At 34.5% G+C, this 26,270-nt stretch overlaps 2 protein-coding genes and 1 pseudogene across 7 annotated transcripts; 1 reads left to right on the top strand and 2 right to left on the bottom strand.

The window, feature by feature from the left end:
* Positions 1-2,520: 2,520 nt before the first annotated feature.
* Positions 2,521-11,916, bottom strand: LOC113765131 (mitochondrial proton/calcium exchanger protein-like). Of its 6 annotated transcripts, none has more exons than XM_027309205.1 (18): positions 11,754-11,916; positions 11,438-11,477; positions 11,286-11,354; positions 9,850-10,504; positions 9,421-9,733; positions 8,687-8,833; positions 8,514-8,602; positions 8,306-8,398; positions 7,821-7,947; positions 6,883-6,947; positions 6,644-6,803; positions 6,330-6,524; positions 6,191-6,238; positions 5,275-5,418; positions 4,996-5,078; positions 4,281-4,396; positions 3,438-3,568; positions 2,521-2,902 (listed from the first exon to the last, which is right to left on the bottom strand). In XM_027309205.1, exons 4-17 carry the CDS (start codon positions 10,446-10,448, stop codon positions 3,486-3,488), a joined length of 2,262 nt encoding a protein of 753 aa, XP_027165006.1. In that variant the 5' UTR covers positions 10,449-10,504; positions 11,286-11,354; positions 11,438-11,477; positions 11,754-11,916; the 3' UTR covers positions 2,521-2,902; positions 3,438-3,485. The 6 variants fall into 6 exon arrangements, with proteins under 6 accessions (XP_027165006.1, XP_027165005.1, XP_027165008.1 ...); XM_027309204.1 differs by having other exon boundaries at positions 11,433-11,477; XM_027309207.1 differs by lacking the exon at positions 11,438-11,477.
* Positions 11,917-12,958: 1,042 nt separating this feature from the next.
* On the bottom strand, positions 12,959-21,058 carry LOC113764518 (integrin-linked protein kinase 1-like). Its single transcript, XM_027308438.1, has 12 exons — positions 20,447-21,058; positions 19,817-19,891; positions 19,636-19,740; positions 17,869-17,954; positions 16,931-17,048; positions 16,597-16,676; positions 16,381-16,443; positions 16,152-16,270; positions 15,857-15,942; positions 14,369-14,490; positions 13,910-14,041; positions 12,959-13,397 (listed from the first exon to the last, which is right to left on the bottom strand). The coding sequence occupies exons 1-12, from the start codon at positions 20,864-20,866 to the stop codon at positions 13,391-13,393; spliced, it is 1,413 nt and encodes a 470-aa protein (XP_027164239.1). The 5' UTR covers positions 20,867-21,058; the 3' UTR covers positions 12,959-13,390.
* Positions 20,954-26,270, top strand: part of LOC113766525 — a 28,326-nt pseudogene continuing 23,009 nt past the window's right edge.

The following is a 26,270-nucleotide window of genomic DNA, read 5'->3' on the forward strand; positions in this document are numbered from 1 at the left end:
ATTCTACAAAAGCAACTACTATAAGTTGCCACACCGTACTGCTGGATGAAGGAGAAAACGCCACACAAGGCCGGCGTCCCAATCAAAAGGAGTGTATGAGCATAAAATACTGGATGTGGGAAGGACGGCGTAATGGAGAAATAAAATAATCAAGTGGTTCAACCGATCTCACTTATTAACCCGAGATTGATTGGGTCTTCTTTTTTTTTTTTTTGGCTTGGTGCTCACTTTTTTGCCCATTTTTGGTCCGATTATTAATTTTATTGGTATTACATTTTCAGTACATGCAGATTTATTTCATATGATTATGATTCCCCTTACGGGTTCCATTAACTACTAACATTGTAAGATAAATATTGATACCTACCAAACTGGTGACAATATGCCAAATTTGATCACTGAAGTGATTTCTAAGACTTGATGGAAATTGGGTCTAAAAATGGATCTCCTGGTGACAGCCTTTCTTCGAGCACAAATTTTGCCTTTTTGTAGTTTGAGAAATTGGCCTTGTATGGTTTTTGGTTGTGGCCTTAATTAGTGCATGTTCCTTTTTATTTGTGCTAATCTTTTTTTTTTTTTTAAATCTATGTTCTCCTGAATACTGATTATGAGGACCATTTCAATTTAGATTTAATGATATCTGCTTGCTTTTTGAGTGAGATGAGAAGAGGATCAGCCATAATTTTTACTCCAGTGGCTGCTTGCAGATTGCTTTTGGCCAATTCTAAGGCTAGAATTGTATCGTACCAAAGAAAACGAATTTAGAGGAGTACTATTGTTGATTTCGGTCACTAGCTATGGCGGAGGATGACGATCGCGGCCTAACCTACAGCCCGGATCCTATCATGGGCGCCGGCCTGATGGCCTAGTTTTTTTCTTAGATAATAAGAGGAAGAAGAAGACAAAAACAAAACAAGAAAAGAAAAGAAGATGGCTTTTGAGGATATATTGGAATTAGAGTTGTCGCCATTTGAACCGAACTTTTTCAAATTTAGACTCAATTCATATAGTTAGTTTCACTTTTGGATTTCAAGTTATGAGTTTTGAGTTGATAAATGTGAAATTCATGCTTAGTTTACAAAATATTCGGACCATAAGTCTAATTTAGGTTTAGTCTAAACTCACTTATTGCTCCTTAATTTCCTTAATATAATAACTATGACTATTAAGTTCTAAAAATAATGTAGCATCCATAAGATCACTACATTAAAACTATATACAAACCAGTAACAGTTCATTAAAAATTATATAGACCAAGAATTTTTCAACAATAATATACCCAAATTAGTTCAAAGTACGTGAAAAATAGTAATAAAGTATGATAACAATCAATACATTTTCAAAGTTTGTCAATTTGCTGGTACTAAGATTTGTCCTTCTGAATCTTTTTGACAAAATTTTGTATATTGAATATTTGTTATATATATTAATATATATTTTGATACATAATCATGAGTATAAAGCATTAATATTATTTATATATATATATATATATATATGTGTGTGTGTGTGTGTGTGCAAATTAAAGAATCGGGCCTATATCCGTTTTGAGTCTAATAAGGTCCAATCTCAATTCACATTTAATTAGGATCTAATATTTAGAACCAAATTTAATCCAAATCAATGAAAGGTTAGGTTCATAGGACTTTTTTTAACTTGAACTGACTCAACCCCATTGACAATCCTAATTGGAACTTGCATTGCATACTTTTTGCTGACATCACCAAAATAAACGGTCAAACATCTATTGATTAACAATAAATGGGTAGTTGTTATAGATTTATAAGCTTGAAGGTTGGCTTCATAATTTCGCCAAATCTCACGGATAATTTCGTAGTTTGGCTAAATCTCAAGGGAGATAAATGTAATTATTCCTAAGCATGATCTTTGAGCAAGGAAACCCAATAAATCGATCGCCTTTGACATATAATCCTAGCAAAAGTTTCCCCGTCATCGGCTTTCGACTAAAGAAATGGTTAGAAGATTTTCTTCTATTCTCTCATGGAAAAGAAATTGGATATTTGGAAAATTATTCCGGTTCTTATATTAGCCCTTACAAAATAATTGTAAGGATGGCTTTTGGTTCAATTAGCACCGTTGTTGTATTTCGTTCAGAAGTTAGATTTGCACTTACGTACATCATTGTATTTGTATATGAATAAAATTCATGCGTACAATGTACCATAGATCCAGGGCTAGCTCCTGCAATGTACCAAAAAGAAAAACAAAATGAGCAATTAGAGGGTGGTAGAAACTACAAGTCAAGAACAAATCTCCATACATGTTCAGATATCATTGATCAGGCTTTAAGATTTCTTTCGTACATCTTTTCTTTGCTGTAACGAATTAACTGACATTAGCACGCAAATTAGAAGTTCAGGTTTCTTGAAAACCCATCATCTGTCCTGTCCAAACTTGCTTCTAAAGAAGTGAAATGGGACCAAAAAGTACTACTGCCATTGACTATAGCTGAAGACTGAAATTATGCGTACAATAAAGTAATATTATTGTACAATAGACTACGTAAAATATGTCACACAACTGCATTGAAAAACTCAATTTCATGAAAGTACACAACTGTAGAAGCATAACGTATTGAATAGGAGAAATAAGCTCCAAATTTCTATTTCCATAGCCAGACAGCAAGATTTCTTTAACTTCATTATGATCCCCTGAGCAATCTGAAAACTGAGAACAACTAGTTGCTAGAGAGCTAAAACTACGAGACTCCAAATTAGGAGCAGATTGGCTGTGACCCAAGTGTTGAAAACTTAGAATAGATCGAGCCCAAACATTCAAATAGTCAGAGAAAATCTTCTGCCGCCTCAATATTGCTCTAGAAGCCATTTTCAAGTCTCTGACGCCACAAAACGATTAATTGGATCACATCTCCCAGAAGCACCTGATCAAACCAATGATAATCAGTATCAGTACCATTCATATTCATGGCATAAGCAAGAAAATCAGCGCAAAAGAGTAACTAGCAAGCACACACTAATGAAAATGAATGCATTTCCTTCTTGATTGTACTTATATTGTTCATCAAAATCAAATATGACTTGCATATCATGCAGACAAACAGATACATGCAATGTATACACTCCCTGTGATGGCTTTTTTTTCAATTGAGTTTTTTGATGCAGTTGTATGACTGGAAACAAGCATCATGAAAGTACCGAGTACTAAATCATTAGAACATGTCTAACTTAGTATATTTCTTGCTATAATCCGGCAGTACTAGCTTATGAGGCTAGCATGAAGCGTACATCAGTTAGATTAGTGCTTGGGAAGTGCTCTCGACTGTGGCTTGGGAAGTATTAACTCCCATGTAGAGATACGAGTCACCAGCGGACGATAGTCATTGCAAAAGATTCAAGAAGAGAGGCTCAGCGGCAGAAGTTAAGCTTTCCATTACTGTGTTAACAAGGATACAAAACCTGAAGTATTAGCATATTCACATTAGTAGAAACTGGCGGAGTTATCCCCTAGAGTCCTTCAGATTCAGCTGTATTATCCTCCTCAGCTCGACCGCCCAACTTCACTATATCTTCGACAAGAATCTTTCCATCTGTTATCCACAAAAATCATGAAAACCACATATCAAAAAGGACCAAGCAGAATTCCTTCAGTAAGAACTGAGAAAGCTGAGTCTGAAAGCACATAGAATCTACCGAATTTGAAGATCCAAAAACTACCAAATTGAAATCAGTAAAGGTCACTTGTTCAACAATCTGTCTTGGCATAAAAAGATTCCAGTTTTGCATCACAAGATTGTTCACAGGACAATAGCAGGAACCTAATAAGATATATATTTTTTCTAAAGGGAAATGGTGTTCAAACAGAAAGACCTACTTTATGATAAGCCGTTTCGATAATATACATTCGAATGTTCAGCAGGGACATTCAGCACATTACCCACTTCATTTTAACTAGCATAAACACTGCACTATAGAAGTTGTACTAGCTAAAGCCGCATAAATGTCTAGAAGTTGTACTAGCTAGGCACAATTTGTTTGACCCTGCCCCTTGCTGTGGAAGCCGTTTTTTTTTTTGGGGGGCGGGGCGGGGGAGGGAGGGAGGAGGAAGAGGGGGGGAAGGTCCAGTATAGAAGGAATGATCTCTGAGCTCATGAGCTTCTCTAGCACTCAAATCTATCCCCAAAAGCCTTGGTTGGTTAATTGGGTTCACAAGCTCTCTCAACATACAACCCAAAACATAAACCAACAAAGCAAACTCATAATATGGAATATCACAGGCGAGTGGGAGATATCTGCACTTACCTCTATCTTTTGAAAGGTTGCTAATGAGTTCTTGAACCCCTTCTTTGCCTAAAGTATCTTTCAAGTACATCGCTGCAGCTGCCACCTCCTCCGGAGTAACTTTCCCATCATGATCTCTACAAAAGGGCAGCAGTAATCATAGACTTGTATAAATGGAGTATTGTTAATTAAAACAGAGCCCCAATTGTATTGAGTAGATGTCGCTCATTGTAGTTAAATGGCTAAGTTTATCTTATAAACAACTAAAACAACCTGAAGTTACATGCTTGTTACTCAATAGGTGCCTAATCTCTCTAAAAGAATCTTCGATGAGAGAAGACGAGAATTCACAAGGAAAGACCAAAAATCCAGAGAAAAAACAAAGGACACATCCAACAACGGATCAAAAATATTTGAAAAAAACTACCTCACTATCTCCACATCTTTAATTGATTTACAAATTTTATTCATACCAGTTTTCTTAAAGCTCAACTTTTAACAATATAAATGTTTGCCAAAGGCATTATGTTCCTAATATTTGTCAAAGTATTGATCTTGTGAGTCAGCAAATTGAATCACCATTATTAAGTTTTCTAATGAAGTCAGAAAACATAATCACCAGCCAGTTAACTGCATCTTTATATTAGTCTGTATGTAAGAATGGGAATTTTGAAACAAGGCACAACCAGCTACACAATAAGCAAAGTAAGTATAATCCACAAGGGACTTTAGTCACCTGTCAAGCACTCGCCAATGATCACCAATCTGTGCATCCACATCATCAATTTCTTTCTCAAGGTTCTGTAGCATGGCATCAACCTGTTTGTTGCAACAAAGCACATTTTCAGATGATTATAGATGGTAAGTTTCTATATGCTCTTGTTCTTGTTTTCTAACATTTTTTCTCTTTTCTGTTTTTCCTTTTCTTTCTTTTGACTTCTATTTTCGTTTTGCTTTTGATACTCCCCTCAGGGGAGGCCTGGTTTAGTTGTTTTAAGGAACATAAAAGTTTTACCTTGTCAATTAGTGCAGATGAAACCTCGTCTGTATCAGCTTCATTAGCATCTTCAGTTTCAACACGAGCAGCTCTATATGCCTTCATTGCTTCTACTTCAGCCTCTGTGCCTTCTTTATCTACCATGCTGTTGTAAAGTTCGATCTGGCAAGATGAAGAAACTCTACTCTGAGAAAGTTTAATCTTTTTTTATGCTTTATGAGATCAGTTTATATTCTTGTCACCAGAAACTCAGCCCAGAATATTTCCCCAACCAAGCATTCAATTAACTACAGTGGTATCATGCCAACAAGTCTTAGACAACCTAGAACCATAACAAGGTATAAAATTGTAACAACAAAACGTACCTATCTTCTAAGCTCTTATCCATTATGTAAAGGTTAAACAAAATATACAAAATACTTCAACAGCAATGAACATAGCATGTTCAAAATTCAGGCAGTAAGGCTCAGTTATCCAAATACAGAGTCCAACAAAGGCTAGAACTATTGACTAATAAGGATTGGATACGACACAAATAAAAGAACAAACACAAAAGACCCAAAACAAGATACAGAATTTACAAGTTCATTTGCTTTAATGAGCTAAACCTATTCACTTTTTCATTGCTATCTTAGCAAATTTAACATCCATAGAATCCATGGCACAAGCAGCAACTGTAACAGAGTAACAATCAGCAAAAGTGTAAAAACTAGTTTCCCACTGAGATATTTGAAGGTCAAAGAATCAGACTGTCCCAAAAGCATGAACAAAAATGTCAACTTTTCAGAAACCCATGTCTCCATAGGAAGTCATAAACAAAGCAGTTAAACGAATGGTAAAGAAATTGATTGCTCATTCAGAAAACAAAAATTCTCTCTCTGTTTTTTTTTTTTCCCTTTACCAAAATTTAGGAGGTAAATTGCTTTAACCATACCTCTTTATTGACAAGCCTCAGAAATGCTTCACGCTCTCTGCTCACAGACTGAAGAATACAACACAAAGGAATTAACTAGAACCAATTTTTCATGAAAATATCGGATGTCAAACAGAACAAATTTATGAGCCATTCTTACAGAAGCAGAAGCTAAAACAGCCAATGCACGACTAATTTCGCAAAGCTGGTCTCGCTTGTCTAATGCTCTTGCTCTAGCTCGTTCTTGTGCTTCCCTAGCTGTTGGAATAGTCATCTCTTTCAAAGCCACATCCTCTCGACTACCAACACTTTCCTTCTTTCTGGCTAGCTCTTCTTCCTCTTTTTCTTCCTCCTCCTGCAGTTAATTGCAATACAGTCATCAAATCAAAGCTGAATTTATGAGGCTAAAAAGCTTTCCAGCCGATTTCAAGAAACATAGGACTGAGAAAAAGAAATAAGATTTAGAAAATTTACCTTGATGAGCTCCTCTTCCATCTCCAGGAACTCTAGTTTTCTTCTCCTCTCAGAAACAGAGTCTTCTGTGCCCACAGTATCCACAATTTCGTCAGGGAGTGAAGACAATGTAGCCCGTACTGCTTCCTCAGGCTTCACCTTCCCAGAAACAGTAAAAGCTCTATTTACAACATATAGACAATTAGATCAGCAATAGCCAATACAGGAGTTGAAACTGAACAACAATGTTGTTTGTGTACCTTGAAAGGATCATAAGTGAAGATGGCACAGAGTGATTGAGTGACAAATCTAACCAGTCACGAAGCTGCAAGGATATGCCAAAGTAATTTTTTTTAATTCCCAGTATGATAATTCAGTAGAAAATCTAGAACAAAGAAGTGACACAAACTAGCCTCAATTAAGGGGTCCTCTTCTGAAAGTCGAACGTTTTTGTGCATATAAGAAGATATGGTGAATGCATGCTTGCATGTATGCATGTGTAAAGTTTGAGTTTTTCCCATTCTCTTTTCAATCCACTAGTGGGGAAAGGAAAAGGATGGGGGCACTTTCCACTTTATATGACAAGTTAGAGCCACATGAATGCGAAGAAAGTTAAAACAACAAATTTTGCAATTGTAAAATTTTCAGGATGCAGTCTGATATTTAAAGGGCTTATGCTGAACAACCTTGGAAAAAAATAAGGACCAACTTCATTTGGTGGAATTCAACAAGAAGTACCAGATTAAGAAGACTCATTATACAGAAATGACTTGTGCTTTAAAGTAAGAGTGCAGACCCCTCCTGTATGACTTTTCCATTTACATACAAGAACAATGTGTTGTATGTTTCTTGGGTTAGGATAAAATTTATACTTTCTTGAACTCCACTATGCACAACATTCATGTAAATTCTGTACCATGAAAGATTACCAAAGCTACTCATCTCCTTGGGCATTAAAATTAGTACATAACTCCTATGTGAATCACCAGTTTAAATAACCCACGAATCAAATACTGGGAGATCTACATCCAAATATGGTGCCGAAAGAATGTGGTCTAAATGATCAATCCAAATATGAAGTACTAACTTTGTTGACCTCACGAAAGGTCAATCCACCAATGTTGATTGAGATCAATTTTCAGAGGGAGGAAAAAAAAAGAAGTGGAAACAGCCTCAGACAGGTTAAAGTAGAGAATACCTGTTGGCGCATTTCCTCCACTGAAAGCAGTCCTAGCATGCCACGCTCTCTACAGTCTTCACGGAGTTCAGCCTCTGATAGAGACTCCACACCTTCCGCTTGAATCAATTTATCATCATTCTTTATGCTATTAATAATATGTATTAAATCTTCAGAAATGATAATACTGTGAACTCAATTAATCATACAGAGGAAAGTAAATTAACAGTTTCATGTGGATAAAGGTATGAAATTATGCAGAGGATTTGTGTGGACAACAAAACTTTTATCAGGAAATATTTAAGATCAAAGCAGCAACAAAATCTGAACAGTTCAACAAATTAAAAAGTCAACATAAGAAAACCAATTTTCCCAATTCAAACACCAAAAAAAAAAAAGCAACTCCCCCACATCATTCCAAAGCCATTCTCTTACTAAATTTCTAAAGATATGTAGAAACATTTGATAAGATAGAATAGTAAACAGAGTTAGATCATCCACTTCACCTTTTCAGTCTCTTCCGAAGCATAAAACGCAGATAAGCATCTGTCCCAAAAGGACTGATTCCCATATACTTGCACATATTCACTAGCCGAGGTCTGATGCAGCAAAAAGTTAGAAGATTTAGGCATACAAATCAATCTCGTTCACTTAACAAAATAAACATGACAAAGATGGTAAAGAAAACCAAAAAGCAACCAAAGCCGCTTCAACCTGCTTATATTGTCTAACGTGAGTTCATCATTGAACAACTTAGCAAAACCCAAGATTTCCCCATTAGAGACACCAGCTCCTGTTCTGACCTGCATTTTCATTTCATGTGGATATAAAACAAAGCAGTCTTGAGGAATTATGTAACTATACAAACAGCATTAACTGTTTCTGACCCTGTTCAGAAATTCATCAAGATCTGCTGCTGTCTTTCTTGTTTCTCCACTACGTGAGTTCTGAACTTCCTTCGCCATTTCTTTGGCAGTATCCTGAAGAAATTTTGCATATTCTATTCTCGCATTGAGCCTTCTTACCAATTTTTCCTACAAAACAACATGTAATTAACACAGTAACAATGTTAACCTCATACAATTCTTTTAACCACATACAGATTCATCGTACATATGTTCTTCTAGAAAGAGCAAAATGCATGGATATCAGGAAAATAAGTGCGCTTGCACTTGTAGTTCAAACAAAAACAGAGGCCAGAGTGTACATGCCTATCCTACTTCTATAGACACTTTTGGAAATTAATTTATGAAGTGGTATCTATCAGGAATGATTTTTATCCACCCCAGAAGGCTTCTTACACTTTCTTAGAATGTTTTTTTAGGCCAGAAAGCTTCTTACAAGTGGCTAATTCCAATGAAAATAATACAAGCAAATTTTCTAAAAAAGATATTCACCAGCAAGGGGTGATTTTAGCAAGAAAACATGTCAAGAATTCTCATCAGTTCTGAAGCTTATATTGAATTCGCTAGACTCCTGTTTGGTGGAGTATCTTCACCATCTCCCAAGATCATGACCATCATGGAACTTTCATGAAGAGAAGGAAATAGGGAAAAGGAAAAAGGGCCTCCTACAGGTAAAGGACATTAAACTTTTAGCATTCACCAGAAAAAACTCTTACCTCTTCTTTCATCTTGTCTTGAAATGTTGATGGTAACATATTTGGGAATAGCTTCAGGAATACAGGTAGCAAGAATTCCATGAATGGCACAATAATAAAAACAGCAAAAGGAACAAGTCTAAAAATATCAGCAGTGGTCCGTGTAAGTTGCTGCCTCTCCCTCCTAGAGAGATTCTTCCCACCTGCAAGTTTCAACAACAATCTTGAACTGATCCTCACATCGGCCCAAAGGAGCTTAGTGCCCAACCAGTAATGCTGCAGTGTTGATTTGAACTCATTTTTCCAGTGAACAAGTTTCTGAGCCCAGTCCTCCCTGAAGAAAAGATAAATTGGGGAATAAGATAAACATACAAATGAAAAGAGAAACATTGTTTGATCAGTATTATTTTCATCCAAATAAACAGACAAGCAGATAGGTAACTCCTCAACCTGCTCATTGAAGCCACAGCTCTCAAAGCCGGGCCAATTCCCAAAAGTGTGGCCCAAACTCTTTGTAGAACAGACTTAGCAACTTTCTGAGATTCATGCAACCGCTTTGATTTCGCTTTAGCCTTTGCCGTACTCAAACCAACTACAGCTTCATCGCATTCCTCTGGTGAAGCTTCTTTTCTCTTTTTTGAAACCCTTTCCTCATCCTCTTCATCATCACTACCCAAATTAGGTTGCTTTGCAGTAGCTGTAGAAGCATAACGTATTGAATGTGACATCAACCTCACTCCCGTAGGAGAAATAAGCTCCAAATTTCTATTTCCATAACCAGACAGCAAGATTCCATTACTTCTACGCCAAAGCTTCCCTGATGCTGTGAATTTTAATAATTCCTCATTACTGACTTTAACTTCATTATGATCCCTTGAACAATCTGAAAACTGAGAACAACTACTTGCTAGAGAGCTAAAACTACAAGACTCCAAAGTAGGAGTAGATTGGCTGTGACCCAAGTGTTGAAAACTTAGAATAGATCGAGCCGAAACATTCAAATAGTCAGAGAAAATCTTCTGCCGCCTCAATATTGCTCTAGAAGCCATTTTCAAGTCTCTGACTCTACAAAACGATTAATTTGGATCACATCTCCCAGAAGCAGCTGATCAAACCAATGAAAATCAGTATCAGTACCATTCATATTCATGGCATAAGCAAGAAAATCAGCACAAAAGAGTAACTAATAAGCACACACTAATGAAAATGAATGCATTTCCTTCTTGATTGTACTTACATTGTTCATCAAAATCAAATATGACTTACATATCATGCAGACAAACAGATACATGCAATGTATACACTCCCTGTGATGGGCCTTCCCAAAAAAAAAACGAAATATAGCATATACAGTGCATTTGTATGTTCAACAAAAACTAGCATTAGATTCCATATCTAAAATCCCAGCTTCATTCCAGACAGGATAAATAGATAGAAATATAGAATGGGACCTGTTCTTACCCAAAATTGACAAATTTTCCAAAACTTTATTCACCTAACATAAACAACAAAATTAAGCGAAAGATCATTTTAAAATTCATAAAATTACATGGCCGTGCACACAAACAACAAATAAATCACACAGTAATTCTCAAAAATCATACACGCCTTGAGCATTTTGAGAAACAAAACTCATGAAATTTTTCCTCAAAATCAAACCTACTAGTAAAACTTAACTAATTCACCCCAGCATAACAGCACCAAATTAGAAACTACAAATAATCACATATTTGTACCAAAACTTTTCACATATCAAACATGCTTCATTTTCCCCACAGAATTTCAAAAAAAAAAAACTTTTATCAAGTAACCAAAAAAAAAAACATATGAAGAGAAAGACAAAAAGTCACAGAGGAAAAGCGAAATTTCTGACAATTAAAACGAACCTGTCGCCCAAGAAATGCGAAATAATTATCGCAACTGAATCAAAATCACTCCGAGCAACAAAATTTTACCTTCAAAAAACAATCAATCAAAATTTAAGGAAAAAAAAAAATATCGACGTAATAGGAAAAGGCATTTTCTTCACTTACAGTACCTTGCGCTTCCCAAATAGAACCAACTTTTCAGCTTATCGCCTTAGAAAACGCGAAATAATCACAAAAAAAAAATCCAAAAATTACAAAAAAAAAAAATGTCCGCAAAAATGTAAAGCAATTCTGGAAATTAAACTAAATCAGAAAACAACAAAATTCAGAAAAACAAAAAAAAAACCGCAAATACTACAGAAACAACTCCGATCATGATATAATTTTTCACATAACAAACATTAATCGGATAAAACAAAAAAAACGGAAAGTTGACTCCAATACTGAAGAAAATGTCAACCACAGGGAGGAATTAACTTACAGTACCTTGCGCTTAAGGAATTGTACCGAGCTTTCAGCAGAAATTTTTCTCGTTAGAATGCGAAGAATTTTTGGTAAAAATGCAGGTTTTGATCTGGTATTTATTTGGTGCCTGTGTGTGTGTTATGCCGTGTGTGGAAGTGTGTGAAACTTGGAGAAGGGGTTTGAGGTTTTTGGGAGCTGTTTGGGGTTTTTGAGTACTAGTTATTAGTATTAATAATTAGTACGAGGACGAAAAGGAGAAAAGGAAGGTGGGAAAGGAAAAAAAAAAAAAGAAAGCTGAGTTTTTTGGAAAAAAGTGACCGAGTGGGGTCCGTAGATGGGAAATTATTAGGTGTGGTAATTGTATTGGTGTTTCGGTACACAGCTGTTCTATTGACAATTTGACACCGTTCGATTTAATCTAAATATTTGTCTGCTTTTTTTCTTTTTTATTGATAATGAAACTGAAATATTTGTCTCCTTTAAGATTGGAGACTTTTTGCTTTCTCTTGGATTTGGGCCTTTAAGTGGGAGTGGACTATTGAGCACAATTAGCAATGAAACTCCAGTCTGGGCTACACAAATTGGAATCTTCTTCTCATTTATTTTTTTTTATTAGAAAGTTAGGAAGTTTACTAATGAGTTTACCAATCAAATGTTGCATACATGCAAGGAGTTTTTTTTTTTTTACTTCCTAATTCTTTGATCTCTTGATATCTAGTTATGAAGGTTAAAAAAGAGAAAGCTTTAATTTCTCTAATGCGTACTCTTTCTTTACCAAATTAAAAGAAATAAAAAAAGTAATTTCTCGAAAAATGTTGAACAGTCAGACGTGTAAAATACGGTTGAAATTTTTCTCCAAAAAGAAATTTCAAGTGTTTACGAGCAAAAATTTTGTCTAGTCAATTCATTTTTCTCCACCTTTGTTGACTGTTTCTTGAAAATTCTTGTACATAGAAAGGAAAGTAAATCACAAGTTTATTTGACAGCAAACAACAAAAGGGATTTTTGAGTAACAATTTCCTTTTATTAAACTCAAAATCTCTACTAATTCCAAGATTTATTTGACACAGATGGCAGATTTTGGCAGTGCAGAAAATGTTCCACTCAGCACATTTCTTCCTGCTCAGAACATCTTCCAATTGCATACAAAATTTTACCATGGTCAATTCACCTCGTTAGCTGCTCACTGATTGAAGATAAAACAAGAAAAGAATAATACATGAGAGTTAACAAAGTTCAACTCGTTCAACATTACATGATTTTACAGCTCCTCCTTCAGTTTGAAGATACAAAAAAGCAATTTAGTGGCAACCAGAAAGAACTACTGAACAATAATACTAGACTCGGATGTTGTTCCAGTTTCTTGTTAAATGAAGAAGAAGAAGAAGAAAAAGAAACCTTATTACATTTTCTTCTCTTCTTCTTTATTAGGTACAACCTTATTACATTTTCACCACAACCATGTTTACAACTCACTTCTCTGTATTTCATCTCTTGAGATGTACCAGTATATTATCACCTTATTTAACCCAACTGTTGCTGCCAAAATTTACCATCATTTACGGCCAAGCGCCAGCCAAGATATGCTCTGAAGATACTCGGATTTGCAAGCAATAAAGCTGCTGCTTTCCTCAGGTTTGCTTGAACTGAAATGCTCCTTAAATCCTGCGAGCAGAACGTCGAAAAACAAAAGAGGTAAAAACTAAAAATAAAAAGCATGCATTATAGTCAAATATCTGGAATCACCACACATGTTCTAAGTATTCAGAGGGTAACTCCTTTGCCAGCAAGCACTTGATTTAATATGCTTGACACCAAGAAATCTCCAGTTTAATGCACATGCAACTCTTTTGACCTCTTCACTCTTCAGCTCTTTTGCTTATCAGTGCTACTCAGCAAAGCATGAATAGGGGCAAGTCGACTAGTACATGTTTCTTACAGCTTTGAAGGCTCAAAACCATAAAAGGGGAAAGGTAACGACAAGGCGGATGAAATGTCCTCAAAATTCATTTTACGAATTCAACATAATTGCACAATACATGCTGTGTTACTAATTACGGTAAATTTCCAGAAGCAGATATACAAAGCTAGGAGCAGCCCACAATTTCTCCTTTCATTTTTTGCTTTTTGAGCAGGGCTGTTTGGGATGGAAAAAAGAATTAGCAGTAAAACCATACCAAGGAAGCTTAAACGTGTCCTTCCACCATCCATTTTTTGAGCAGTTGGCAACAATTCTATCCATGCACGCAATGACCTCTGAGAAAGTTGGTCTCATCACAGATTCTGGACTCCAACATTTTTCAATCAACCTTAAAAAAAAAAAAAAAAGAATATGTGGATCTTCGTAAGCAGCTTAACAGATTCCCTACATCCATTCCTCAATCATAAGTGATAATGCAATTCAGGTTGCAAAAAGATATAGAAGAAAATCAAAGTTGTAGCTAACACCTCATTCTTCTATTATACCACAAAGGCACAGACTGCTAAACTTTTTTGTTTTTTAATCATCTCATAGATCATGAAGAGATCATTACAGCGGTAAACAGTACCTATAATACCAGCTTATTGACAATTACCACATATTCTATAATGCCAATTCAAGATGTTCATTATACAAATACATAATTAAGACTCACTCTCTTAGCTCTGAAGGATAATTTCTTTTTGTCTTGAAAGTTGGTCTCTTTCCTTCTAAACACATCATTTTAGCCACCTCTTCAGCAGGCTTAGGATGAAAAGGTGGCACTCCCTCCAACATCTGTCATGAATTCAGAAACAGAAACAAACCAATTACAAATTATTAATCATTTCTAAAGGAAATGTCAATCTAAAAGTCAGACTTTCAATAAATGTCAAAGTTAAATGGCAGAAACTTATAGGAAGAAGAGAAGGGATGAAACAGAACGCAATGAAGACTTGACACTCCAAAATCATATTTGCGCTTGGGACAATCCATCAAAAGATGCACAGAATCAGAACACACATGAAAAATATCTATAACACTGTAAACTTTTCAGGTGTCAGAATTTAAAAAAAAAAAAAAGCAAAAAAAAAAAACTCTTCTTTTGTCAAGATCTGTTATGCAATACTATCTGCAATATTGTGAAAATGGTTGCTGCAGATATGAGATAAGCAATGGAGGTCGGCGCTAGCATGTAGTTAAATACCATATAATCTCAAATGGGTAAAATATGAAGGAATCTTTAAGGCACAGCAACCCCCCCCCCCCCCCTCCCAAAAAAAAAAGAAAGAAAAAAACTTTTTAAGAATAAAAGAAGGAATCAGAACTTGAGATAGAAGAGGTCATCCATGAAGACATGAAAAGCTCATGCACCATTACAATGAAGTAAAAAGGTTCTTGAGTGACTTCAGAGTGCATATGACTCAGGGGCAAATACATGGTACCAACACCAAGCCTGCCATCCCATGAAGAGTCATTTGAGGGAAGATGCTTCCAAAGAACCAACTGTTTCGTGTGACAAGTGGTTCACAGAATGCTATCAGATATTATGTTAGCAGAAATAGTGGTTGCTGTGGGATGGTAAATGTGATGAAGACGTTCATCTTTTAGCCTGTGGATGGTTGTCCATACTTTCCACAAGGAGAGACCATTAAAAAACATACTTAGAAGCTAATCATTTGGCAATATCAGTGTAACACATGTAACCTATTTGAAACTGCAAGTATAATTAGTAATTTAAGAACTATTTCTCAAATCAATTGTTCTTCTCCCTGAAATAGATATGACTTTCTACGTTTAAAGATGTAGATTTACTCACAGACTATAAGTTCAGAGCAAGTTTCTAAATTGTGTCCCAATGGTGTCTCATCAATTGTATTTATGTTAATCTTCATCGAAAAGGAAAAGGAAGCATGGAAAGCTGTATTTAAGGTTCACAAAGCAAGGCCAAAACTGTCCAATTTTCAAATTAAAGCTTTAATGGAGTATGGGAATTTTAACAAGAAACAAGTAAACACCAAGTGAATGCATAAAGCAAAACAATAAATTTCAACAAGATATCTTACAAAGTTAAGAAGCATTCAGACCTCAAACTTTTAGATGAAGATTTTTTTAAAAAAATTAAATAAACAAAAAAGAAGAGAGAGAGAGAGAGAGAGAATACCTCATAAAGCATCACACCATAGGAGTAAACATCCACCGTTCTATCAAATATTTCATCCCTGTAAATCTCCGGCGCAGTATACAAACCTGCAATTAGAAAGGATAATTGTGAAACTTAATTGAGAAAAAGGGCCTTTTCCTCTAAGGCACATTTGGATATTAATTTCTCTCCGTGCAATCATGTTCCAGGCTAAACAACTTCCCTATATAATATGCTTATCTTGAAATAAATTTCCATTTGGACTCGTGCTTTACAGAGGGCATTGATAAAACTAGTAGACTTTCTGAGAATTTACTTGCACGGTCAATGATCTCAGGCTGCAGCAATTTTGCCTTGTCAGGTGAAATATTTGACAATCTGATCAATCCAAAACCTGCAACCTTCAACAGACCTCCACAGTCCAGCAAAATATTTCTGGCACCTTACCAAAAGTTTCAAATATTAATACCAGTGTGCTTCTCAAAGAATTCAATCAGATAATAGGATCTCACCCTAAAATTAACTAAAGCATTTAGTTGCCTTACTTTGGCTTTAAATCGCAATGAATTATCGGGTCTGGTTTACATTCATGAAGATAATTCATGCCCCTGCTAAGAAAACCAGAGCAAGATGTTACAGTACAAACTGGATATGGATCCAAATGTAAAGGCAACTATAACAGGACAGTAAATGAAATACGAGGGAACTATTATTCCTTTAAAGTTCAAAAGCAATTGTACATGATGCAAAGTTGCACTTGCCTGGCAATGTCAAGAGCAAGTCTCAAAGCTTTAGATGGACTTAATCGCCCTTTTTTTTGAAGATAGCAACCTAAATCACCCTGTCAAAAGAATGGCTTATGATCAATGTCAATCTCATATCCATAGAAAGGAAATGTAACTGGCAACACAATTCACTCTAGTTTAAAATTGTAATTTGGGAATGACAGCGTTGACATTTCAAATCTACTCCATATTCCAGAGCAGAGGAAAACAATTTTGTACACTGGTACAACCAAAATAAGTTGATGGAGATATGGTCTAATGGCTCAACCAAATTTCTGAAAAGAAAAATGCATTAGACACATGTACTTACTTTGTGATACTCTAGAAGTATCATCATGGGTATTTCTTGTGTGACAGCCCCAACAAACTGAACAACATTGGGATGCCGAACCTTTTCTAACAACGTCAACTCATGTCTGAAAGCATTTCTGCAACATGAACATTTAAAGTTCAAAACTAGAGCCATAGCCTCCAAGCAACTTAGAACATAAGCAAACAATTACAAACTGCAACTCCGAAATGGACTGAATAACCAAACAGCAGCACAGTAATATATCATGTCCCAGAGCAAAGGTGAAAAATACTAATAATCAAATAAAATTTGGAAAGGATAGATTAGTTCTTAGAACAGGAGCTGACTTCAAGGGAAAAAACACGTAAAGAAAAGTGATTACTTAGCAACACTTCCAACCAAAGCCAAGGAAGACTATGAACTCGCCAGTTATACAGAATTTGCCAAAGACTGAATTTCTAGCTCTTGAAAGAGCCAGTAATTAGCAAAGACCAACAACCAAAGATTTTTCCAATGGCATGTATAGGTTTGGGAAGAGTGATTGTATAGTTGGGATAAGTACATTAACAATTATAATTATGATGCAATTAGAGAGGCAAAGAATTTAGCCTAGCAGGTTATTTGCCATTATAAGTAGTGCAAGCACAACAAATCACGTCTTCTACGTCCAAAATAGGATAGGATATTAATTTGAAATACAACAATATCGGCTTTGGAGCAGAGAGGGCCAACAAAGAACTACAATGGGATCTGATACCATCATCAAGGGAAAAACTGGTTGCACCTGACCTGATAACTCAGACCTAACAGTTTTATCATCTCTAAAAGAGAATGAGTACCATGTTTATTTATTAAAGTCAACTGTTATCAAAAAAATACATTCCTACCAATTGTTTTGTCAGGCATTGAACAGAAAAAACTAATATTTCAAAGATGGGTAGAATTTGAGGACATACATTATTTCAGGGTCTGAATGGCTATCCTTGTCAAGTATCTTAACTGAAACTTTTGTGCCATTCCATTTTGCTACTTGATATGATCCCTGTCCAAAGTTGTAAGTCACAATCAATTCACTGCAGCAAAAAGGGGCCAAAAAATTGTTTTGGCAACAAACTATAACGTGACCTAGTTTCTAACACAAGCAAAATTTTGAAAAGAATAGCTTGCGAGTAGAATAATCCAACAACATCTGTTAAACAAAAAATTAACACCAAAACTACCCTACACAGAATGGAAGTACATGCAAGTATGGATATTGCTACGCCATACCAATCTATAGATGAGAATTTGAAGTTTAACTTTTCCAAAAAGGACGTTTTAGCATATAAGGGGGAAAAATTACCTTGACACGTACATAGCTGAAATAAGGATTAAGAAATCAACAATCAGATTAAGAAAGAAACTGCAGAAGGCACTGACGAACTCAGTAACATGTGTGTTTGGATAGTAAATTATTTGAGATAATTTTGTGAAAAAATACTGTAGCACTTTTTTGATGCGATGTATGTGAGATAAAAAAGTGATTGAAAAATGTGTTGATGATGCAAGCAAGTCAGTTTGTGTAAATAAGGTGAAAATAATGTGTAATCCAAACAATTGTTTTTCTTTAAGCTTTGGAGAGAAGTTTGTTTTACAACCAAAGAAACTGGAATTTTGTCTTCTCTAAAACATCAAAAGTAATCCAGGCTAGATTTAATTGATAATAGCTGCCCTTTGACTGAAGAACTAGAGTATTGAGATCCTTCATTAGTTCAATAAACCAGATTAAGTAAATGTTTTAGCCAAGCCTTTTAAGTAATTTGTCTTATTTGTTCTGTCAAGTTCATACATCTCACTTCCAGGCTTCCCAAAAATAAATCAAATTCCAAAATAGCTTTTAGAAATCATCTTGTTCTGGAACAATGGTTGTAAAAGGTAGCCTCTGTAGCATATTAGTGCGGTACAGTCATCACCAAAAAAAAAAAAGGAGTTGATGCGAATGGGACATTCGTATCAGGAGTGCAATACAGTGCTTACTCTCAAGAAGGCTTGAAAATATGGAGTTCTCACTCCTGAGCGATCCAAAACAATTCATACAGGATTACACTATCGTCCAGAGATCAGCAGAGCCTGTTCTACACCTAAGCATTTTGGTAATAAGATTCATCAAAACCATGACGACCATTTGAATTTCAACTAGTTACATTCAAGCTTCATAGCTTCAATTACCTCTTTCCGCAGATTCAACACTCACAGAACACTAAGAGATACTACGTAACTAGTGACCAACTCTTTTCCTTAAAGCTTTCACAAATGCATGCCTAATCCTCTCATTTGACTTTTCAACATATTTCTTAAAACCTCCATTAGTCATAAATTCAGAATTTTCAACCCAAAGAACCGTAAGAAACTGACTTTCTTTTGCTATCTCATATCAATTTTCAAGAACTTATGCAAGATGATATCAACCTCACCTACTTGAATAGCAAAAGCACTTCCAATAACCTTCTCCGAAGCTAATTCACTATGAGATTTAGTTTTTCTCCATGAAAGCCTCAGATAGATGCAGACACGACAGTGAGCATTTCTGGCTGTCTGACAGACCTCGTGATGCAAAACAAAGTAGTTGCTAAAAACCCACTACAAGGTAAAACAATTAATGCATACTTGAAATTTCTCACATTGAGCATTATGCCTCACAGGCAAAGAATGATTAGCAAATAGAAAAATGAAATGAAACTTGCCTTAGAGATACCATCACTTCTCCGGATTTGAATATCCATGGGATTGAGCTCATACTCTGGAACTTCCCGAGGATTAGAAACAGTCATTGGTGTCTTTCTGGTTTTCTAGGAATATGGTTCACTTATATCAGTAATCAATCAGAAAGGAAATTCTACGTAAAAAGATCTAATTTGCACTTACCGGAGCTTTGGCTCCACGGGCCTTCAAAACATTGTAAACTTCAATGTTCCCATAGTATTTGGCATCTGCAGCAGCCTGTCACCATGCAGAACTCTTACAAAATGACAAGCTGAATAATAGCAACAAAATAATTATTCATTCATCTATTCATTTGCTCCACAGAAAGGCCACTGCTTTTGCTTGTTATGCATCATATGCTTCTTCCTACCAACATTCATTTTCCTGTTTTACCAAGTTAACGGCATCAACTAGGACAATCTTAGCAGGGAAAATGTTTGCACAATCTGCACCTGTTGAACAAGCACAACATGCACCATTTACTTTTAAAAGTTACACTCTCAACCATTTATTAAACATGCCAACTCAAACCAACGACAAAATAGCTTCCATTTCTCAAATATTAGAAAAATCTTGGAATTCTTTGCCTAATTCACACAAACACTCACATTTGCTTGTACCAAAATCGTCACTTTACATTATTAACAACAACAATCAGGAAAATCAACAAATCAAAACATCAAGATTTATTCAAGAACAAAAATTCCCGCACAATAAAAAAAAAGAAAACAATGCACCATCCTAAAACAAAACAAAAGGAAGCATAGCACCAAACTGTGGTAAATTATCTACCGTGCTGCCCCATCGATCACGGGCATCAATATTAGCCTTTCGACTCAACAAAAGCTTGACAACATCCACATGTCCTTCGCAAGCAGCAATATGCAGAGCAGTCCTGCCATCCAAATCAATACTGTTAACATCAACCCCTTGATCCAACAAATCCTGCAGGCCCTCGACATCTCCTTTACAAGCCAAGAACAAAAGCTGCATTGTGGAGTCCAAATTCTCCGGCACAGACAAGCCGTCCTCGCTCGTCGGACTTCTCCTGATCGGATCAAGCGAAGATTGGCGTCCGAAACTGAAGCGCAAATTATTCCGCCTGGGATCCATCGAATTCTGCCGCCCAAAACTGAATTTCCCGCTTCTTCTCAACGATCCAGTTGAGAATTGCCTCGATATTCCCCGCTTCAGCTGCGCTGCTAAATCCATTTCTGTAACTGATTGATCCTAAATTGAACTATTTACTCATTTAGTTTATTTGGTTTTTGAGAAAGGCATAATGTCGTGGTTGGCTCGATGGATCGAGAGCTCCCCGGCTCCCGATTGCGAGCTGGGGGAATAGGGAAAGAGGAAGAAAAGGGAGAAATGGAGAAGAAAATGAAAGCCAGAGAAGAAAATGGAGAGGCTGAGGAGGCTGATCGAAGAGGAATGAAGGAGGAGAAAAAGAGGAAAGGGGTGATAAAGGATAGATTTGGTGGGGTGAATTGGTATATCCCCTGGATTGACTTAGCGAAAAAGACGTTACTTTTACTGCCTTTTGGCTTTGCGGGGGAAGATCATTTTTGTAAGATTGTGTACCATTCTTTTTTTTTTTTTTGAAAAAAAAAATTATATGAAAGTAGTGCGCCTTCTTGCTATTTAGGGAAAATTGCATCGGACATCCTCAAATTTTGTGGTTTGACATTTTTTGTCCATCACTTGTGAAATGCGCCAATTTGGTTCCAAACTCTCGCATCAGACCTTGTTGGATGAAACGAGGGCAGGCAACAGGGATGGGAAGCCGTCTCATTGCCTAAAAGCTTTCTAGTCCCTCGTCACCTTCACCTCCACCTTGTTCCTCACTTTGTCTCGTTATACCATGAGTGTTCCCGTCCTACACTAACACTATTTTTATTTTTATATTTAACTATATATAAATTGATTAATCATTCTTTTTGAATATTTAACAAAAAATTGCCTTTGAGATAAAGTTTAGAAATTATTTTGATCTTATGAATCTATTTCCCTGTATTTGATGTTACATAAAATCTAGAGGGAGAATTGCAATTTTGATTTCCAATGTTTGGTCTGTGTATTAAATTGGTTCCTAATATTTCGACTAAAATAAATCTAGTCCCTAAAGTTTCTAATTTTAGGATGATTTACTATAACTAACAAAAAGAGAACAATGACTAATAGTCTACACCAAGATAGCAATTAATCAACAATTTTGACTTTGCATTTTTCAGTCCCAATTAATCAGCAAATTTGACTTTGCATTTTTTAGTCCGAATGTTTTGATTTTGAATCACATTGTGGATTCTTATTTAAGTCTGCTGTAGTATGCCAATCCTTTTTAGCTGCAATTAATCTGCATAAAAAACACCAATGCCAAATTTTAGTACTAGCATATTATTAATACAATAAAAAATATATCTTTTTTTTTGTTAAGAAATTCAAGCTTATTTATACATTGAAAGTAAATCAAGAATTAAGGAATGAGAATTAAGCTTGCATTAAATAGCTTAAGTATAGAAACAAATCAATTTAATTGCAACTATGAAGCTTAGAGCAGGAAACAAGAAGATTTCAATCAGGGCATAGTTTGCTTGAAACTAAAATGTCTGAATAACAGTTTATATAGCAATATACTTGTTATTAACACAGGCACAATTTCAGCTAGACAAGGATAAAAAGATGTACTTGATTAAAAATCAAGATAAGAAATACAAAGTAAAAATGGGAGATTTGGAGAAATTTGTGAAGATTTCTTTAGAACAGATATTGAGGAGAAGTTTTCTCCATTTCGGGATGCCATAATTTTTTTCTAGGGATAATTGCAGAAACCTCCCCTGAGGTTTCTGACATTTGCACTGACCTCCTCTGTGATTTGAAAAATTATACTAACCTCCCCTGAGCTTACTAATCCTTTGCAAATTCAGTACAAACGATTAAAATATTGTTTTAGAGAGTGAATTTAGAAGTTTTTACCAAATTTATCCTTTGTACTACATGTCCAATGAATGACAAAGTACTACAAATCAATAAACAATTAATAAACTTTAAGGAGTATAATTTATAGATAAATATGCATTACCTATTTAAAGTACCGGCTCTTTACGGGTATTTTACTTTCAAACAATTAATTTATGATAAATATATCAATATTTGTAAGTAAAATTCAAAAAGTGTTACAGTAATATTCTTGTAAACAGGAAATCAGTAGGTTATTTATTTAATATAAATTAAATATCTTTTAAAAAAAATGGCCCATAAAGTATTAATTTTTTATGGCTTTCATCCATTACATGAGTAAAGTATTTGCTTTTTATGTGTATTTTATTATGAATCATTTAATTTATGTTAAATACATAAATATTTGTAATTAAAATTGAAAAAGTGTTATATTAATATTTTTACGAAAGAGCGATTGGTAGGCTTTGTATTTAACAAGAATTAAATATTTGAAAGTAAATACAAATCTGTATTTGAGCATAAATATTTGTATTAAATTGAATGTTTGAAAGTAAAATACTCGTAAAGAACCGGTACTTTAAATAGTTACCGGTTCTTTAAGGGCAAACACGCATTACTCATTTAAAGTACCAGCTTTTTACGGGTATTTTACTTTCAAACATTTAATTTATGATAAATATATCAATGTTTGTAAGTAAAATTCAAAAAGTGTTACAGTAATATTCTTGCAAAAAGGAAATCGGTAGGTTATTTATTTAATATAAATTAAATATTTAAAAAAAATGACACATAAAATATTAATTCTTTATGGCTATCATCCATTACATGAGTAAAGTATTGGCTCTTTATGGACATTTTATTCTGAATCATTTAATTTATGTTAAATACATAAATATTTGTAACTAAAATTGAAAAAGTGTTATATTAATATTTTTACGGAAGAGAGATTGGTAGGTTTTGTATTTAACAAAAATTAAATATTTGAAAGTAAATACAAATCTGTATTTGAGCGTAAATATTTGTATTAAATTAAATATTTGAAAGTAAAATACCCGTAAAGAACCGGTACTTTAAATAGTTACCGGTTCTTTATGGGCAAACACGCATTACTCATTTAAAATACCAGTTTTTTACGGGTATTTTACTTTCAAACATTTAATTTATGATAAATATGTCAATGTTTGTAAGTAAAATTCAAAAAGTGTTACAGTAATATTCTTGCAAAAAGGAAATCGGTAGGTTATTTATTTAATATAAATTAAATATTTTTTTAAAAAAAGAAATGACCTATAAAGTATTAATTCTTTATGGCTATTATCCATTACATGAGTAAAGTATTGGCTCTTTATGGGCATTTTATTCTGAATCATTTAATTTATGTTAAATACATAAATATTTGTAACTAAAATTGAAAAAGTGTTATATTAATATTTTTACGGAACAGAGATTGGTAGTTTTTGTATTTAACAAAAATATATTTGAAAGTAAATACAAATTTTGTATTTGAGCGTAAATAGTTGTATTAAATTAAATGTTTGAAAGTAAAATACCCATAAAGAGCCGGTACTTTAAATAGGTAATGCGTATTTGCCTATAAACTATCCTCCTTAAAGTTTATTAATTGTTAATTGATTTGTAGTACTTTGTCATTCATTGGACATGTAATACAAAGGACAAATTTGGTAAAAACTTCTAATTTCACTCCTTAAAACAATATTTTAATCGTTTGGACTGGATTTGCAAAGGATTAGGTACCTCAGGGGAGGTAAGTATAATTTTTCAAACCACAGAGGAGGTCAGTGCAAATGTCAAAAACCTCAGGGGAGGTTTCTGCAATTATCCCTTTTTTCTATCACATTTCCGAACTTCTGATTCCCTAAAGTCCAAAATGAAGTTCTAATTTTAGATAATAGTTGTTGGATATTAATAATAAAGGGCTCCATTCTTTAATAAGTTAGCAAAATGCCTCAAATATTAGTCCCAATTCCGAAATTTAGTCCTAAGTTTCTAATATTTTAAAGAATCCGTAGAATCATAAAATCTTAAGATTCTACGATCCAAAACACAGCCCTAGCGATTCCATTGGTTTTAAGCCACTTTATGAACCTACAAATGATGTAAATCGTTGGGCCAATATCGGGATCATAAGATTGTATGATCCTACAATACGAATTGCGATGTCAATAACCATGATCAGGAGATGGACTATCTTTTGACTTGTTTCTATCATATAGAGTCATGTTTCATCTAGATATCGTTTTCCTTGTCCAAAAATTAGGAAATAAAATTATGAAATATTGGTGAGAGGGAAACTACCATTGCAAACTAATGCTAGTGAGGGTGGTTGTAAGACTCAAAAAAGGAATCTGTGTTTTGAGTTTTTATTTTTGAACAAACACACTAAACATGGGAGTCATGGCAAATCTTGCATGAAATTTTGTTGCTAAGACATTTCTTTCTAGACATGGGTTTCATTCTATAGGTTCGGCTCCATCTCAAACCCCTTTCATCTACTCTTTTGCTTGTTATCATTGTTTGGTTAATTTAACAAGGATTAGTTTATACTACCTTTCATTGTGAAGATGAGATTATTTTTTTTTGTGTCAATATGACTATTCAGTATAAAATTTATTAGATTTCATGATCTAATTAACATTGTAATTTTGAACTTTGGATTTATTAGTATTTTAGTTTTAAATATGTCAATGAATTTCAAATAATTGTATAACAAACTTTATAATTGTTGTGTTGTTGATAACATATGCTTTTTAAATTCTTTTGATTGACGTAGTGGCTAAATACTTTTGCAAGAGGCTTAAAAATTAGCTTTAGTTTTCTAGTTGTATTTTGTTTCTTTTCTTTGAGGCATTGCTTAATTGTAATTTGGGGATTTTTTTTAGGTGAGTGAATTGGGCTATACATCCTTTCAGTTACATTACCCCTATTTGTGATCAGTAATATGCAATTAAAACTAAAGACAAAGAATTTGTGTCTCTCACTTTTGGTGCAATAAGAGTTAATCAAATGCATCCATGACTTCCATCTCTTGTCAAAAGAGAAAAAGGCTGAATGGGATGAGTTATTTGATCCAACATACAGGTACCCTAGCACAATTAATAAAAACATTTAACTATATCAAGTCCCAAGGCATATGTTTAGAAAAATATTATGAACTTGAAAAAAGAAAACCGCCATGTGTTACACCTGTTGGAGTGGTAATTATATTGTATATTCAAATACTTTAAATTATTTGTTTGAATATGTCTAACCTATGATTTTTTTTAGAAGCGGAACATTTATGTCAGTGGTTACACAAAAGATCATGGAGTGCTTGGAGGAACGATCCTTATCTGTGTCAATTCCATATGTGAAGAGCCTGCAACGTTATGTTGGAAATGTAATTTGGGCTTTGACTTTCACAGTTTTTACCTGGTACCAATTTAATTTGTTTTCACTTAGTACCAATTTAATTTATTTTTTATTTCGATGATGACACTATAATTTTTCATTTTTTTAGAGTGTCTAATGGATTCAACAGAGTATGAGAAAATAGAAGATAAAACTATAATAAAAAAAGGTAAGATGATACCTAAACATGCTTTTTAGGTGGTTAGCTCTACAAAAAAATCCTTAAAAAATCCTTTGAAAACAACAAGTG

Source organism: Coffea eugenioides, chromosome 3, assembly GCF_003713205.1.
Source record: "Coffea eugenioides isolate CCC68of chromosome 3, Ceug_1.0, whole genome shotgun sequence".
NCBI classification, from domain to species: Eukaryota; Viridiplantae; Streptophyta; class Magnoliopsida; order Gentianales; family Rubiaceae; genus Coffea; species Coffea eugenioides.

Coding starts and splice junctions, on each gene's coding strand:
- LOC113764518 (XM_027308438.1), bottom strand. CDS start 20,866: ATGGATTTAGCAGCGCAGCTGAAGCGGGGAATATCGAGGCAATTCTCA. Junction 16,271..16,380: donor CATTGCGATTTAAAGCCAAA/GTAAGGCAACTA, acceptor GTAAGGTGCCAG/AAATATTTTGCTGGACTGTG. Junction 15,943..16,151: donor TGAGATCATTGACCGTGCAA/GTAAATTCTCAG, acceptor TTCTAATTGCAG/GTTTGTATACTGCGCCGGAG.
- LOC113765131 (XM_027309208.1), bottom strand. CDS start 10,448: ATGGCTTCTAGAGCAATATTGAGGCGGCAGAAGATTTTCTCTGACTAT. Junction 8,603..8,686: donor TTGATGAATTTCTGAACAGG/GTCAGAAACAGT, acceptor ATGAAAATGCAG/GTCAGAACAGGAGCTGGTGT. Junction 8,399..8,513: donor ACGTTAGACAATATAAGCAG/GTTGAAGCGGCT, acceptor TTGCTGCATCAG/ACCTCGGCTAGTGAATATGT.